This window comes from Marmota marmota, unplaced genomic scaffold (genome assembly GCF_001458135.2).
Source record: "Marmota marmota marmota unplaced genomic scaffold, marMar, whole genome shotgun sequence".
NCBI lineage: Eukaryota > Metazoa > Chordata > Mammalia > Rodentia > Sciuridae > Marmota > Marmota marmota.
Window position 1 is genome coordinate 2,990,051 of NW_026000139.1, and position 14,337 is coordinate 3,004,387.

The 14,337-nt window shown below is 62.0% G+C and overlaps 1 protein-coding gene across 1 annotated transcript in view; it reads left to right on the forward strand.

Moving 5' to 3' along the window:
- The first annotated feature begins 6 nt into the window (after positions 1-6).
- Positions 7-14,337, forward strand: part of Dtx1 (deltex E3 ubiquitin ligase 1) — a 30,144-nt gene continuing 15,813 nt past the window's right edge. Inside the window, exons 1-2 of the mRNA XM_048785669.1 lie at positions 7-441; positions 14,112-14,333. Of these exons, the coding sequence (XP_048641626.1) occupies positions 183-441; positions 14,112-14,333 (481 nt within the window). The 5' untranslated portion in view covers positions 7-182. The remainder of the gene's footprint in view (positions 442-14,111; positions 14,334-14,337) is intronic.

The following is a 14,337-nucleotide window of genomic DNA, read 5'->3' on the forward strand; positions in this document are numbered from 1 at the left end:
AGCCGGGAAGGGGTCCTCGGAGCCTACGTGGCGCCCCACGTCCCCTTGACTGAGGCCTCCAGGCCGTGGAGAGGGGCCCACATCCTGCCGCCCCTCGGGAGACGAAGTTCCCCTCCAGCTCCCGGGCCCAGGAGGACTTGGGCCGCCCGCGTGGGGACCTGGCCCCAGAGGCAGCAGCGGCCATGTCAAGGCCAGGCCAGGGCGTGATGGTGCCCGGGAGCGGGCTGGGCTTCCCGCCGCAGAACGTGGCCCGGGTGGTGGTGTGGGAGTGGCTGAACGAGCACAGCCGCTGGCGGCCCTACACGGCCACCGTGTGCCACCACATCGAGAACGTGCTCAAGGAGGACGCCCGTGGCTCCGTGGTCCTGGGCCAGGTGGACGCCCAGCTGGTGCCCTACATCATCGACCTGCAGTCCATGCACCAGTTCCGCCAGGACACAGGTGAGCAGCCCCCTCCATCCCCAATGCTGCAATCCCACCCTGCGGCCCTGAGAGGGGGCCTGGGACCCCCAAACCTGCTGATCCCCCAGGAAAAGGCCAGGCAGCAACCCAGCAGAAGCTGGGGGACTCGGGCAGGTTGCGTCTCCTGTCACAGCCTCTCTTTCCTCATCTGCAAAATGGACAGAACCCTCTCTCACAGCTGAGTGAGGAACAAAGAAACATGGAGGGATCTGAGCACAGACCCTGGGGGAGCTTTAGCACCCTGTCATTGAGGAAGAAGGACTGGGCACACCTGGCCTCGCTGGGTGTCCCTTCTCCCACCCCCTGCAGCCCTGTTATTCTAGTTACTAGTCCCATTTCACAGATGAGGAAACCGAGGGTCCCAGAAGCTGAGTGATTCAAACTCAGACTGGCTGTGCAGCCTGGCAGCAGGCCCCGAGCCAGGGCCCCTGGCTGGCCTGGCACGCTGGCTGCAAGTGTGGATGGTGCTGAGGCATGGTAACTGCCGTGGTCATTGCTGGGGGACAAGGGAGCCGGTGGTGTGGGGGGTGACGAGGGAGCAGCGAGTACCAGAGGTGCCCTCGTGGTGGCAGGGGGTTGTCACACAATGACGGAGGTGGTGGATCTGATGGTGGGATCAGCTGGCGGTGGTGACGCTGGTGGTTGTCCTGGTGCAGAGCTCTGAGCACTGCTGCCGGGTGCTGAGGATGGAGGGCACGGTGTTGGTGGTGGCCTTGGTGGCCCTGTGGCATGGGTGGCAGTGCCCAGCGTGTTTGTGATCGTATCAGGAGTGGTGTGATGGCATGCTGCTCGGTGGTGATGTGACCGGTGAGGATGGTGACAAAGATGGTCCCGCTCTCTTGTTCCCCGGATTTGTCACTGTGGTGGGAGCTCTTGGAGTCGCTACCAGGGGTCTCCAGCAAGGCGGGCGGGCGGAGAGCAGTGGCGAGATCCTGCCTCTCGGAGGCTGCCAGAGAATCCCTGGCGAGCTCTGCCCGAGGAGTGGCTGGTGGGGGTTGGGGAAGCGCCTGTGAATCCCTGAGTGACAGAACCGTGTGTAACAACCTTGGGGACAATAGGATGCTCTCCTCCTCTCCAGAGCCAGGCTGCCCCTACGCTATCCACTCACCACGTGCGGCTGCCTCCTGGGCTGTGGCCGGGGTGATGGAAAACTCAGAATTCAGTCCTGTCCCACTCAGCACCCTCTGGGTGCTCAGGAGCCCTGGTGTAGGGTACAGTGCAGACTCCGTCCCTGCAGAAAGTCCTGCAGAAGGTCCTGCTGGGCTGCACTGCTCAGATCCCTGCAGGACACTACAGCATGCTCCCCGAGCCCAGGGGCCCGGGGGAGCCTCAGCAATGGCTTACTGAGGTGGCATCTCAGGGTCTCTGTCTCCATAACTCCAGCGGCAGTCCCAGGTCGCGCCAATCATTCTCGCATTCTATCCTGTGGTCCTTTGTCCAGGTGTCAGGCTCTGTGCTGACCCTGGGCCACAGCAGGAAGCCAGGCAGGTCCTTAGCAAGGCTGGGAAACCTACCAGGAAGGTCCCCAGGTAGCCAAGGAGCAGGCAAACACATGACCATTCAGATAGTCAGCCGCAGGTCTGACCGCATGGGATGAACCCGTCCAGGGGCGCTCGGGGAAGGACAGTCTGAGGAAGCCACGTCAGAAGAAGGTGTCAGTGTTCCAGGCAGAGGGAACAGTCAATGCAAAGGTCCTGGGGTGAGCAGGAGCAGAATACATTCAGGTCAGTTGTGTTTGGAGTGCAAGATGAGGCCTGAGCAAGGAGCAGACACTCAGACCCGGACCCTGTGACAGGGGGCGTAGGAGAAGTCACCCTCCAGTCCTCGTGCCAGTTCTTCCAGGGGAGCACCCAGGCCCTGATGGAGGAGTGGGAAGTGCTGGGCTTCCCAAACCCTATTCCCTTTATCCTGAGCAGAGGGAGCGGCTTTCTTGGTCGTTGGGCCCCGGGCAGGCACTCAGCCAGTGCAGGTGAGGGATCCTCCAGGCCTGACTGGGGGCGGGGGGCTGGGGTCCTCAGAAGCAGAGACAGAGCCTCCTGTGGCCAAGCTCTCCACTTCTCTCGGCAGCACCCCTGCCTGGGTTCCTGGGTCCCAAGACTCCCCAGCTCCCTCCTTCAGCAGGCCCCCACTCTCTACAGCACCCCCCTTGCCCCAGGAGCCCAGCCCCATTCACTTCCTGCACCCCCAGCCCCCCCAGGCTGCACACCCCACACCTGCCCCTGTTTGCAGGAAAAGGGAAAAACACCACTCATCTCTCTGCAGGCTCCTGGGTGCCTGCCAAGACCCCCCAGGGAGGGAGGCTGGCCCGGAACCCGCTGGGGCTGGTGGGGGACCTAGGATTCCCGGAAATCTGCTGGAGGGACCGGCAAGCTGCCTCCCCGCAGCAGACTTGCTGTAGATTTTTGTCCCACTTCACCCAGGAGCAGAGCCACGTCAAGAAGGGACCTCTTGACCTCACTGTTCACGGTGCAAGGGTGAGCCGGACCAGCCGGCAGTACCCCGAGCATCAGGTTTCCCTCTGCTCTGACCAGCTTTGCAGCATTAGCCTGGTGTCCTCACCTCTTTGGGTCTCAGTTTCCACATCTACGAAATGGGCAAGAGTACCCCACCACTAGCAAGGGGGTTGGATTGCCAGAGAGCACCAAGTCTATTTGATCCCATGAACATCAACTAATGCCCCATGGTGTGGACCTACCCTGTGTCCATACTACATGTGAGAGAGATGAGGAAGAGATTCTAAGCCTTGAAAAGTTTGTATCACACAAACACCAACATAAAACCATAAAACCCAAAACTTGTGTGTATGTGCTGAAATGCCCAAGGCTTGTGTCTAGATTTGCTATTTATGAAATTCTCCCTAAGCTCATTGAAGCTAAACTTTCCGTTTGCTGGGACAGAGATATGAGCAGGGCCTGGTGTTTCTGGGACCCTAGTGCAGAAGCTGGTAGGCTTTTCTGGTCGGGCAGATGGTAAGTCTTTTGGCCTGTGGGACCAACAGTCTCCTGTGACTACCCAACCCTGAAAGCAGTCACAGGATGATATGCAAATGAGAGACGGTGGCCGTGTCCTAATAAACTAGTTGTGGACACTGAAATCTGAATTTCCTGTCTTCCCAGCTCATGAATTAATCTTCAACTGTTTAAAAACCTAAAAACCATTCTCAGAACCTGAGCTGTATACAGAAGCAGCCAGCCGGTGGGTTGACCCCCAGGCTGCAGTCGGTGACCCCTGACCTCTAATATTTTCATAAGGTGCCCACAGGGTAAGACAGCACTGGTGTCCAGGGACACCCCGTGGCACAGATGAGCCTGGTGGTGTGTGCAGAGTTCCCCCCGGGTGTGCGGATGTGTGCACAGCCCAGGCGAGTGGTCTGCCGCTTACACAAACGCCCTGTCCCTGACCCTTCTCAGACAGTGGAAGGACACCCGGGCATCAGGCTGGGCTCCAGGGGACAGCCTGGCCGTTGGGGGCTGCTGTTTTCCTGCTCCGCTTCGAGGTCCCCAGGCCTGGAGCCCTGGAAGCAGAGCCCCCCATGGGGACAGAGCTGTGACGGGGCCCAGCTGATGGGGCTGGCTAACTGAGGTGACCCAGGCCAAGGGCTGGAGGGCACAGCCAGAGGCAGGCGGGGACAGACTCCCTGGCTTGCACGAGGGGTCCATGCTGGGGACACTCCTGCTGAGACGCTTGCTCAGTTGTCCCCAGAGCTGTTCTCGTCTTCCTTTGTCTGTGGACACACCAAGATGGCCACAGACCGGCAGGCCACCGGAGGGGTTGGCCCTGCGGACAGAGCTTGGTGCCTTAGGCCCTGGTGAGGCCCCGCCCCCAGCAGGGGGGAAGGCGTGGGGCGGGGCTTTCTGCCCCCGGGGGTGTGGGCTTCCCCAGGGGGCGTGGCATCCCGCCATGGAGGCGTGGCCTCGCAGGGCCTGAGCCAGACCCTGAATTTCCCCCACAGGGTGAGACAGAGGGGTGACTCAGCCTCTTCCCCAGGCTCTCAGACGGCTCCCACCTCCTGTGGCCAGGGAAAGGCCGAGGCACCATCTGACTGACCTCTGAACGGCCTCCTGCCCATTCTTCAGAAGGAACAGCGAGGCCAGGGGCAGCCAGTAGGGGGACTGTCCATATCCTGTGCAGGAAGCCCCAAACCTGGAGTGCCTGGCGCTCGGGACTGTCAGACAGGAGTGGCAGGTGGGGGCTGGTCTCAGCATATCTCAGCCACGTCCCTGCCCCGTAGGCTGTGCCCCCCTCAGCCCTGGTGCCTGTAGCCTATGTCCCCCTCAGCCCTGTGCCCCCCTTTGCCCAGGAGGGAAGGTCCTGTCTGAGGACACTTCACTTTGGAGACCAAGTAGGGCTACAGGAGAGAGTAGGGTGCTCTCAGGGAAAGTACCTGAGAACTTAGACTCCAAAGGAGACGACTGAGACCCAGAGAGGGTGAGTGACCTGCCCAGGGTTACACAGCTTGCCGATCCCACGCCGGAGCCCTGGCTTCCCAGACAATCCCCCAGGACAGAAGGCAGGTGCCATTGATGCCAAGGTTGAAAGAGCCCCTTCCGCTCATGCCTTCGGAGTTCTCCGGGGCTGTCAGGGTCTGAACCAAGGCAGGCACAGCCAGAGCTACCTGGGGCCCCCGGGGCCCAGCTCCCAGGTACGAGACCCCTGGGGACCCTCTGCAGGCAATTTGGGAGGAACCAGGACTGGCGGTGGGGGGATCAGGGAGAGTCCGGCTCCCGGTGCCGTGGATCCAGCTAATAGGTGGGCACCTCCCACCACCCGATCACAATGCCTACTTCCCCCCATGTCAGGCCCGTCCATTTGGCCGGCGGCCGCTCGTCCAGTTCTGGGAGCCTCTGTTGATACAAGTTCATCATCACGTCCAGTTAAAAGTCATTGGTGCCTGCTCAGTACCCTGGGTGGGGTCTTGGGCCAGGGTCTTCAGAGTCCAGGAACATTAAGTCAATTTCAGAGTTTAATGGGGATAAAGACAAATAGAGACAGGAAGAGCGTTTGAACCCTCTGTCCTGTGAGGCCAGCAGATAAAGACTCGAATTCCAACCTGGCCCCTTGCTGGCTGTGTGACTGTGGGCAAGGCACTTAACCTCTCTGAGCATCAGTTTCCTCCTGTGTAAAATGGGGATAAGAACAGCCCCTACCCAAGAGGGTTGTAGTGAGGATTAAATGAGAGAGTGTGGGAAGCGCGCACACACTCCCCTCTCCTCACTGGAGAGGTCTGGTGGAGCTGAGCGGCCTTCCTGTAGGAGGACCCCTGGGTGCCAGGGTGAGGGCTTCAGTGGGTAGAACGAGAGAGGAGCTCCCAGGGGACGGAACAGCACCAGCGCAGCCTGCGGAGAGCAGAGGCCTGGGTCAGAGGGCCTCCTGGGACTCACGGGACCTGGCCGGCGAGGCTGCCAGCTGCTGCCCTTTAGCGGCCAGGCCCTGGGGACCCAGCGCCACACTGCAGGGCCAGCCTGCTGGATCACGGGCCTGGCGCAGGTGGAGGGGGGCTGACAGGCTCCCCCCGTCTCGCACAATGACGCAGGAGGGCAGGTGGGTACCGCGGCCTGCTGGGCAGGCCCCACGGTGGGTCCCAGATGCACACCCAGGGCCACAGCTCAGGGGACAGCCCCTCGCCAGCTCCCCCTGTGCCCGGTACCTTGGACAGCGCCACGGAGACCTGCCAGGCTGTGAGTGGGGCGGATTCTGGGTCACCGCCCTTTCTGGCTCCTCTCAGCGCCCATCTTCTCCTCCTTCACCTGTCCCCAGCCTTGCCCCCCAGCCACACCCCAGCCTCTTCCCCAGCCCCAGCCTCCAGCCTCTTCCCCCAGCCTCATCCCTCATCCCCAAGAGGCTGGGGAGCCTCTTCCCCCAGCCTCGCTCCCCAGCCTCTTCTTTCCCAGGGAGCTGTGGAGTCTGACCAAGAGATGAGGGAGGGGACAGGAGGAGAGTAGAGAAGGGGCTGAGGCAGGGATAGGCTGGAGTGGGATGGGGGCCAAACCCTGGGACGGGGTGCCCGAGGGGGTCTTGCTGGCGAGGAGGGTCAGACTCTGAGTCCTCTTGCTGGCCACTGGCTGGGGATGGGGCGGGGGTGGGCAGGGGGTGCCTGTGATGGGCGGTGACCCACGTTCCCTCCCAGAGCCTCCATTACCTGGAATATGGACCCAACCACACCCCATCCTGTGGCCTTGCGGTCAGCGTTCACCCAACAGGAGTTCAGTGAGCACCTACTGTGTGCCAGCCCCGGCCCCAGACACTAGGAATGCCACAAGAGACAGGTGGGCACTGCTGTGCTGGTGGGTGACGGGGCGATGCAGGAAGCCAGGCACCAAGGGACTCCCTGGGCTATGGAGCCGTTTCCAACCCTGAGGCCCAGGAGCGGCGAGGCGGGGGACTGTCTCCTGCAGGTCCTACATGGCTGTGCCCTTGCTCTGTCACCCTGGCCAAGGGCCCGTGCCTCTCTGGGCTCCTCCACGGTCCCTCTGGAGCTACTCCAGGCTGCCACCTCCCTCTGCCCAGGCTGCCGTGGCAGACGGTGTCGGGGTGCAGGGGAGCCTGGCAGCGGGACCCAGAGCCCAGCACCCTGAGTGCAGAACCAAGGACCAGGCCATCGAGAGAGGCAGCCGGGATAGTCCCGGCCCAGCCCCAGCCGTGTGGCCTCCTCCTGAGCCACTGCCGAGTCCCCCTCCCACAGGGGCACCGGGGACCCAGGGTCTACCCAAAGTCCTGGCCCAGGGCTGGGGGGAGCGCTGCCCCACCCCCGCTGCCTCTGTTCTTGGGGTCAAGGTTCACTCATGCCGAGACATTAGGCCCCTGGTGGCCCTTGGTGGCCTAGGCCAGGTTTCTCCCTCTGGGCCCCATTCCCGGCCCCTTCCCCGCCTGGGCCGCGGGCAGCGGGGTGGGTGGGGAGGGGGAGGGGGAGGTTTCCAACTCTCTGCTTCTCCTGCGCCAGGTATGCAGTAGGTGCTCAATAACGACTTGGAGGTTTGAATGAGGTGACGGAGACTGTGTTCCCGTGCCTGTGGCCAAGGAGGCCCATCTTGTGGTCACAGCTCTGAATATTTTGGACATTCGTCCATGTCACTCCCCCAGGCTGAGGCCACCGGCCTTGGAGGACCTGAGGGAAGACAGACCCCTCACCCTCCCAAGCCTCGCGCCTTCCTGGGCTGCTGCAGGGGCCAGGTTCAGTGGGAGCCCCCAGGAGCAGGGGAGCGATGCCCCCTAAGGATGGCCAAGGAGAGGACAGAGTGCTTGTGCTGAGCCAGGAAGATAGAGTGGGAAATGGGGGCGGGGGTGGAAGAGCATTCTACCCAGAGGGAACAGCAGGCGCAGACACCCAGAGGCACAGCCACATGGTGCCCTGAGGGAACAGCTGGGGTCCAGGTGTGGTTACAGTGCCAGCCCGTGCAGACAGCGTGCAGGGGACCTCGAGGGCTGAGCTAGGGAGCTGAGCTGGTCACAAGGACACTTGGGAGCCACTGATGGGTGTTGAGCTAAGGAGTTCCACGGTCAGACTTGGGTTTGTGGAAGAGCCCTCTGGCCGCCATGTTGGACTGCATCACAGGGTGAAGGGGCGCGAGCTGGGCGACTGCAGTGGTCTGAGCGGTCACAGTGGCTTAGGCCAGAGGGTGGAAGTAAAGAGAAGTCCAGCCCCCGGCTGAGCCCACTCCTGGCGCAGTAGCACGGTGGCTGTGTGACTCTGGGCAAGTCAGTTTCCCTCTCTGTGTTTCACTCAGCTTTTGTACAAAACAACATTAAAAGTGAGACCGGCCCCTTGGTCATACAGGAGGCACTGGGAGCTGTGCCTGGCACGAGGTCGCCCTCTGTGAGGGCTCCTCAGTATTAATGATCATGGCCGTCGCAAGGGCAGGAAGGAGCAGATTGGAGGGCTGGGGCAGGAGAGAACAGTCTGTCCCTTCCGTCCCCTCCCCATCTCTGTCCCACTCTGGCCTGTTGCCACTGTGCCAGGACATCAGAATCCAGTATGTGGGGATCTGGGTGCCAGGAAGCCCCCACCCTGGCCCTCGGGCACGCCCAGCCTCCTAGGAGAGGCCGCTCTGAGAGCGGGCGTCCCCTCGGTGTCCCCCAGGTGGGCTGGGACGCCATCGCCTCCACCGCCCCCTCTCCACCGCCCGGCCTGGCTGGCAGCCCCTGTGGAGCTGGGGAGCATCCCAAGCAGAAGCCGCTAATGGGCCGCGGCTTAATGTGACGAGCCCTGGGGGACCGTCACGGAACTGAAGGCCACCGCGGGATTATTGATCGCGGGCAGCGGGCACAGGAGGAGCGGGACCCACAGGCCTCACAGCCGTCACCACGGAGGGAGAGCACGGCTCACCATGGCAGGGGTGCTGTTGGGAGAGGCCTTGGCACCCCCAGATCACCAGCCAGGGCAGAGGGAGAGGCCACCGTCCCCAAGGCCATCACCATCCCTCTGGGGCTGGAGACAGCCCTGCTGCCACACCTCAGTGTCCCCTCCAGAGCATGGGCACATGAGAACACCCAGGAGGTCAGAGGCCACCGAGCTCTGGGCTCTGGTCAGACCAGCCACCTGCAAGTGGCCCTGGATATGTCCCTAAATCCCCCCCCAGTGCCCTGCCTACAGGCCCCTGGGGAGCTCCTGGCCAGCGTGGGGCCTGGCATGTGGGGACCTTGGGCACGCCCCCAGCCACGGGCCCCGTCACCTGACAGGATGTCCCATGACCACCTCCCTTGGCCCGCTTCCCCCCAGGGTCTGAGTGCCCCTGACTGAGATCACTTCCCTCTGGGAAGCCACCCCCAGAGGGGGGGAACCCTGTGGCCGAGGCTGGCCCGGCCGGGGAGGAACGGTGGGGAGGCCGAGGGGCAGGCGGTGGGGGCTCAGGGCCTCCCCCCCATGGACCCACTGGCTTCCTCTGAAGACCAAGAGGCGGGGGCTGAGACCCGCATCCCCTCCTCGAGGTGGGGGGGGTCAGATGGAGACGGAGTAGCCAGGGCAGGAACCTCGCCCCACTGACCACTGCAGGCCAGCTGAGGGAGGGGGCCCCTGCCTGGGCTAGCACCAGGCTCAGCTGAACCCCTCAGAAACCAGTGCAGCCCGGCCTCCCCTTCATGGTGGATCACTGTTCCCAGCCCTTGGCCCTCACCCTCCCAAGACCTCCCCCCTGTGGACCTCAGTTTCCTCAGCCGTAAAATGGGAATGATCCAGGCGGGGTGAGATGGCACATAGTAGGGGCTCAGCGAGGCCGCCTCTGGGTTTCCTGTTTTCCTTTCTCTTCATCCTCAAACTCTTCCGTCTCTGATCTCTGATCCACACTCCCTCCCTGTCTGCCGCCCACACCCCCGTCCCCGGGGGCCAGCCCCAAGTCCTCCCACTGACACTTGACCAAAGCCCTCGCCCCTCCCCGGGTTCAGCTGGAAAGAGGGTGGAATTTTTCAACCAAACATTCTTCAAACCCAAGGAGGGAAGGAGGGAGTGACTTCAAAGGCAGTCGGCTCAGGGAGACCGGGCTTGCAAAGGGGGCGCTGGACACCGCCGTCCCATGCGGATGTGGCTCCTTGTGGATCCGGTGTCCTGGAGGCTGGAAGGTGCTGGGGGCCACTCAAGGACACCCACAGAATGACTGGAAGGACCAGTCGAGCCTCCAGGCCACCAGCCCAAGGCTGTGCCCGTCCTCCTCTCCAGCCTCGTCTTAGACCGTTGTTCTGTCCGCAAATCTAGGCCAAGGCCACTGCACAGGAGCCTTTGGGTTTCCAGCTCTGCTCCCTTGGAAATCTCAAGATCCAAGTCCAGGCAGGTCACCAGGGAGCCAGCTCCCCCCAGCCTGGTCCTCTGGTCCTCAGCCGGCCAAGGGCAGGAGAGCTGGACGAGGGGCAGGCAGCAGCCGAGGCCCAGCGGGGTGAGGCCCGGTGGGGAGGGCATCAGCCGCCCTAATTACTCCGCTCTCCAGGTTCCAATCTGGTTTCAAAAGGGCCCCAGGGACACAGCCCTTAATAACTACCAGTAAACAGGCAGGCAATCGATGGCTGGTGGACGAGCCCGGAGAGAGGGAGGCCTGGGCTGGTGGCCAGAGCAGCCTGCGGGGCCTGGCTGCAGAGGGGCCGCACCCAGCTTTGGGCCCCTGGTCTCCCCAGCTGCAGGTCCACTCCCCGCTCCCTCACCACCAGGACCCCAAGCTCCTCCTCTGGCTTTATGTCTGGGTCCTAAATCTGACCTGACCCTTTTTTTTCCAGAAGCCATAACAGTGAAGGAGATTAAGACAAAAGCTGCTTTACCAACAATGGCAGGAGACCCTGGAAGGCTTGCTAGAGGGGGTGGGCCCGCAGAGGACCCTGGTGATGAACAGGTGGGGGGCTGTGTGTGATGACCGTCATGTGATCACATGTGGCCCAGTGCTCTGCTAAGTACTTTCTTCTTGTCTCCCAGGAATTCTTTGGGGGAAAGTATGAACACCTCCACTTTACAGATAAGGACGCTGCTCTGTGTGGAGCCCGGGTTTGCACCTCTGAGGCTTCTGAGCTGCTTCTCCCCCTCCCCACAGCCTCCACCCTCCCTCACAGCTCGGGGCTTGATAGCGTGGTCCCCATCTCTTCCTGTCCCCCCAACAGGTTGTGCTTCCCAGGGACCCAGCACCTTTATCCTTGAGGCTCACAGGACATGGAAGCCTGTCACATGCCCTCCTGTTGCAGATGGGGAAACTGAGGCCTTGGAAGAGGGGGACTAGGGCACCAGAGCAGGTGGAGAAAGGACCTGGGGTTGCTCGCTAGCTGGCTCTCTCCTGGTCCCGCCCCGGGGGAGCCTCGCCAGGGGAGAAATCGATCCTTGCACACTCAATTAAAATGATAAGTCAGCCAGCAGGTGGGGGTGGCCCGGAGGCCGAGTCTTCCTGAGATTGTCTGGAACACGGCAGGGGCCCAGGGACCTCATTCCCTGGGGCTACTCTCCCCACGACCTCCGCCTGCCTCTCTGTATCCACAGCTCCATGCCTCCGTCTCCCCAGCTCTCGGGCCCCAGGCGCTGGGGGTGCAGAGGTGAGCAGAGCAGCTGAGACCCCCACCTTGGGAGCTGACAGCTGGAGGGGACACAGTGAAGGAGCCCCAGGTTACGTGTCATGTCAGGCCGTGGTGAAGAGCCAGGGAGAGAGAGAAAGCAAGGTGACAGGCAGCTGTCCCAGGGCAGCCCACTTATTAGGGGGCCTGGAGAGGTCTTCCCAGGGAGGTGACATCTCAATGGAGACCCGAAGGAGAAAAGAGCCCTGAGAACGCCGGGACGTGGCTAGGTCACATTCAGACAGGAGACAACCGAAGCAAGGGCCCTGAGGAGGGACAGTGCTTGAGACATTTGGGGACAGCAAGCAGGCCAGGGTGGCTGGAGTGCAGTGAGAGGGGACAGGAGGTAATAAGTCAGAGAGGACGGTGGAGCCAGACGGCGCGGGGTTTTGTAGGTCACAGCAGAGACTTTGGCTTTTATTCGCAGGGAGCCCAAAGCGCTGGGGATTGTAAGCAAAGCCGAGGCTGATGTGACAGGCTGAGCCGGATCTCGGGGCTGCCATGTGGGGACAGATGGCAGTGGGCAAGGGCAGTCGCTCAAACTAGTTATGAGTCTCCTGCAAAAGTCCAAGCCGTGAGGTGCATGGCTTGGCACAGGTGGGGTGGGTGAGGTGGGGGGATGGTCAGGTGTGGAGGGATGTGTTTGAAGGCGAGGTGACTGGGCTGTGGACACGTGGAACATAGGAGGTGCATGCAGAAATCCAGAAGGAGTCCAAGGTTTGTGGGTCCAAGAATGAGCAGCCCAAAGATTTCAGTCAGGGCAGGCCCCCAGCAGGTGGAGATCAGAGTTGGAAGGTCAGGAAGTCGGGACTTGAAATGAGGCTCTCTGTCTCCCAGCCCTGGGGTTACCCCTACACGGGACCTTCCAGCAGCCCTCTGTGAGCGCGCAGGGATGTGTCATGGATTAACATCACCCCCACTTTCATGATGGGGCCCCTGAGGCCTGGGGAGGCTTCGGGGCCAGGCATTCCTTCTGCAGATGCCAAAGGAACCCAGCAAAAGAGGCTCTGCCAAGTCCCGCAGCCGGGACCTCGGGTGAGCGCTGGTTAACCTAGAGTGTCCCATGGAGCCTTGCTCTCGGGCAGTACCCAGAGCTCCGGCAAACGAGGAACAGCTGGCTGGAAGTGAAGTCTCAGTGCCCTAGTTTACAAAATGGGGCACCCGTTAGTACCCACCTGGCCGGGTATCCGGCGGCTCTTACGTGGGCATCGTAGGAGCGCTCAGCAGAGCCCTCTAAAGAGCAGCAAGTCAGCAAATGTTTGTTGAAGGAAGGGACAACTAGACAAAGAGATGAATGAAAAAAATTAATAAGTGGAGGAGAGAATGGAGAAGGCCCGTGTGGGTACAGGTTTTGAAGCGGAAAAGAGCAGCCCAACCCAAACGGACCCGTGCGCCCACGAACGGATTCACCCGCTCCTTCAGCCGCATCTCCTGAGAGCAGTGCTGGGGACATGGATGTCCACAGACGGGCAGCCCCTGTCCTTGGGGCGGTCACATTCTAGCAGAGGGAGACAGAACCCAAGATAAGTGGGTAAAATGGAAAGTGTATCAGACGGAGAAAGTGGAACAGCGCAGGAGAGAAGGAAGCATGTGGGGCGCATAGGAGGTGGGGACCGCAGGTGTGACTGGTGCAGGGATGAAGGTGTGAACTAAGGCTGCAGAATAGGCGCAGGTGTGACTGGGAAGCGTAATGGGTGGCCGCAGGTGTGGACCAACTAGCGGAATGATTGCGGAATGAAGGAAGGAGCGCATGAGTGCGTGGACGGAGGCGCGGCTATGTGGGTGGAGGCGTGGCTATGTGAACAGAGGCGTGGCTCTGTGGATGGAGGCGTGGCTACGTGGACAGAGGCATGGCTATGTGGACCGAGGCGTGTTTATGTGGCTATGTGGATGGAGGCGTGGCTACGTGAACAGAGGTGTGGCTATGTGAGAGGAGGCGTGGTTGTGTGAGCAGAGGAGTGGCTATGTGAATGGAGGCGTGGCTATGTGGACGGAGGCGTGGCTATGTGAGTGAACGAAGGAAAGAATTATGGAATGAATAAATGGAGGAGGGGCTGGGATCCACCAGCTAAGATGAGCAGATGACCCAGCCCGGAGTGAATGAGTGAGCTCATGGCAAGAACTGCATGCCACTCCACGCCTGGCCTGGCTCCCTGCTGGGTGGGGTCCTGCCTGGTCTGAGCAGCCCCACCTCCTCCGCCCTCCTCCCCCAGGGCCTCTGCGCCTGGCGTGGCTGGGGCGCTCACTGTCCTGGGCCCCCCAGGCCTTGCTGACTTCCTTCCCCAGCTATCCTGGGCCGAGCCTTGGCTCACTTTCCCACCCCGTCCTCGGCTTCACATCCCACCCGCCAGGCGAGGCATGCGCAGGACCTTCCGCCTCCCTCTCCCCAGCCTAGACGGACCCCCCCAGTCTGTACTGAGCCCTGGTCCCCTGCCCGTGCTGACCTCCCTCCCCTCCCTGCGTGTGCTGACTCCCCCCTCTTGGTTACTCCCCCCTGGGGACCTGTGCTGAGTCCCCCTGCCCCTCCACCTTTGCTGTCCCCCAGCCCTCTGACCTGACCTGACCCCTACCAGGGCTGGCAGTCCCCACCCACCTGCGGGCCTTGCCCTGCGCTGACGCCCCCTCCCCCATCACAGGCACCATGCGACCTGTGCGGCGAAACTTCTACGACCCGTCATCAGCGCCAGGCAAGGGCATCGTGTGGGAGTGGGAGAACGACGGCGGCGCGTGGACGGCCTACGACATGGACATCTGTATCACCATCCAGAACGCCTACGAGAAGCAGCACCCGTGGCTCGACCTCTCGTCGCTCGGCTTCTGCTACCTCATCTACTTCAACAGCATGTCGCAGATGAACCGCCA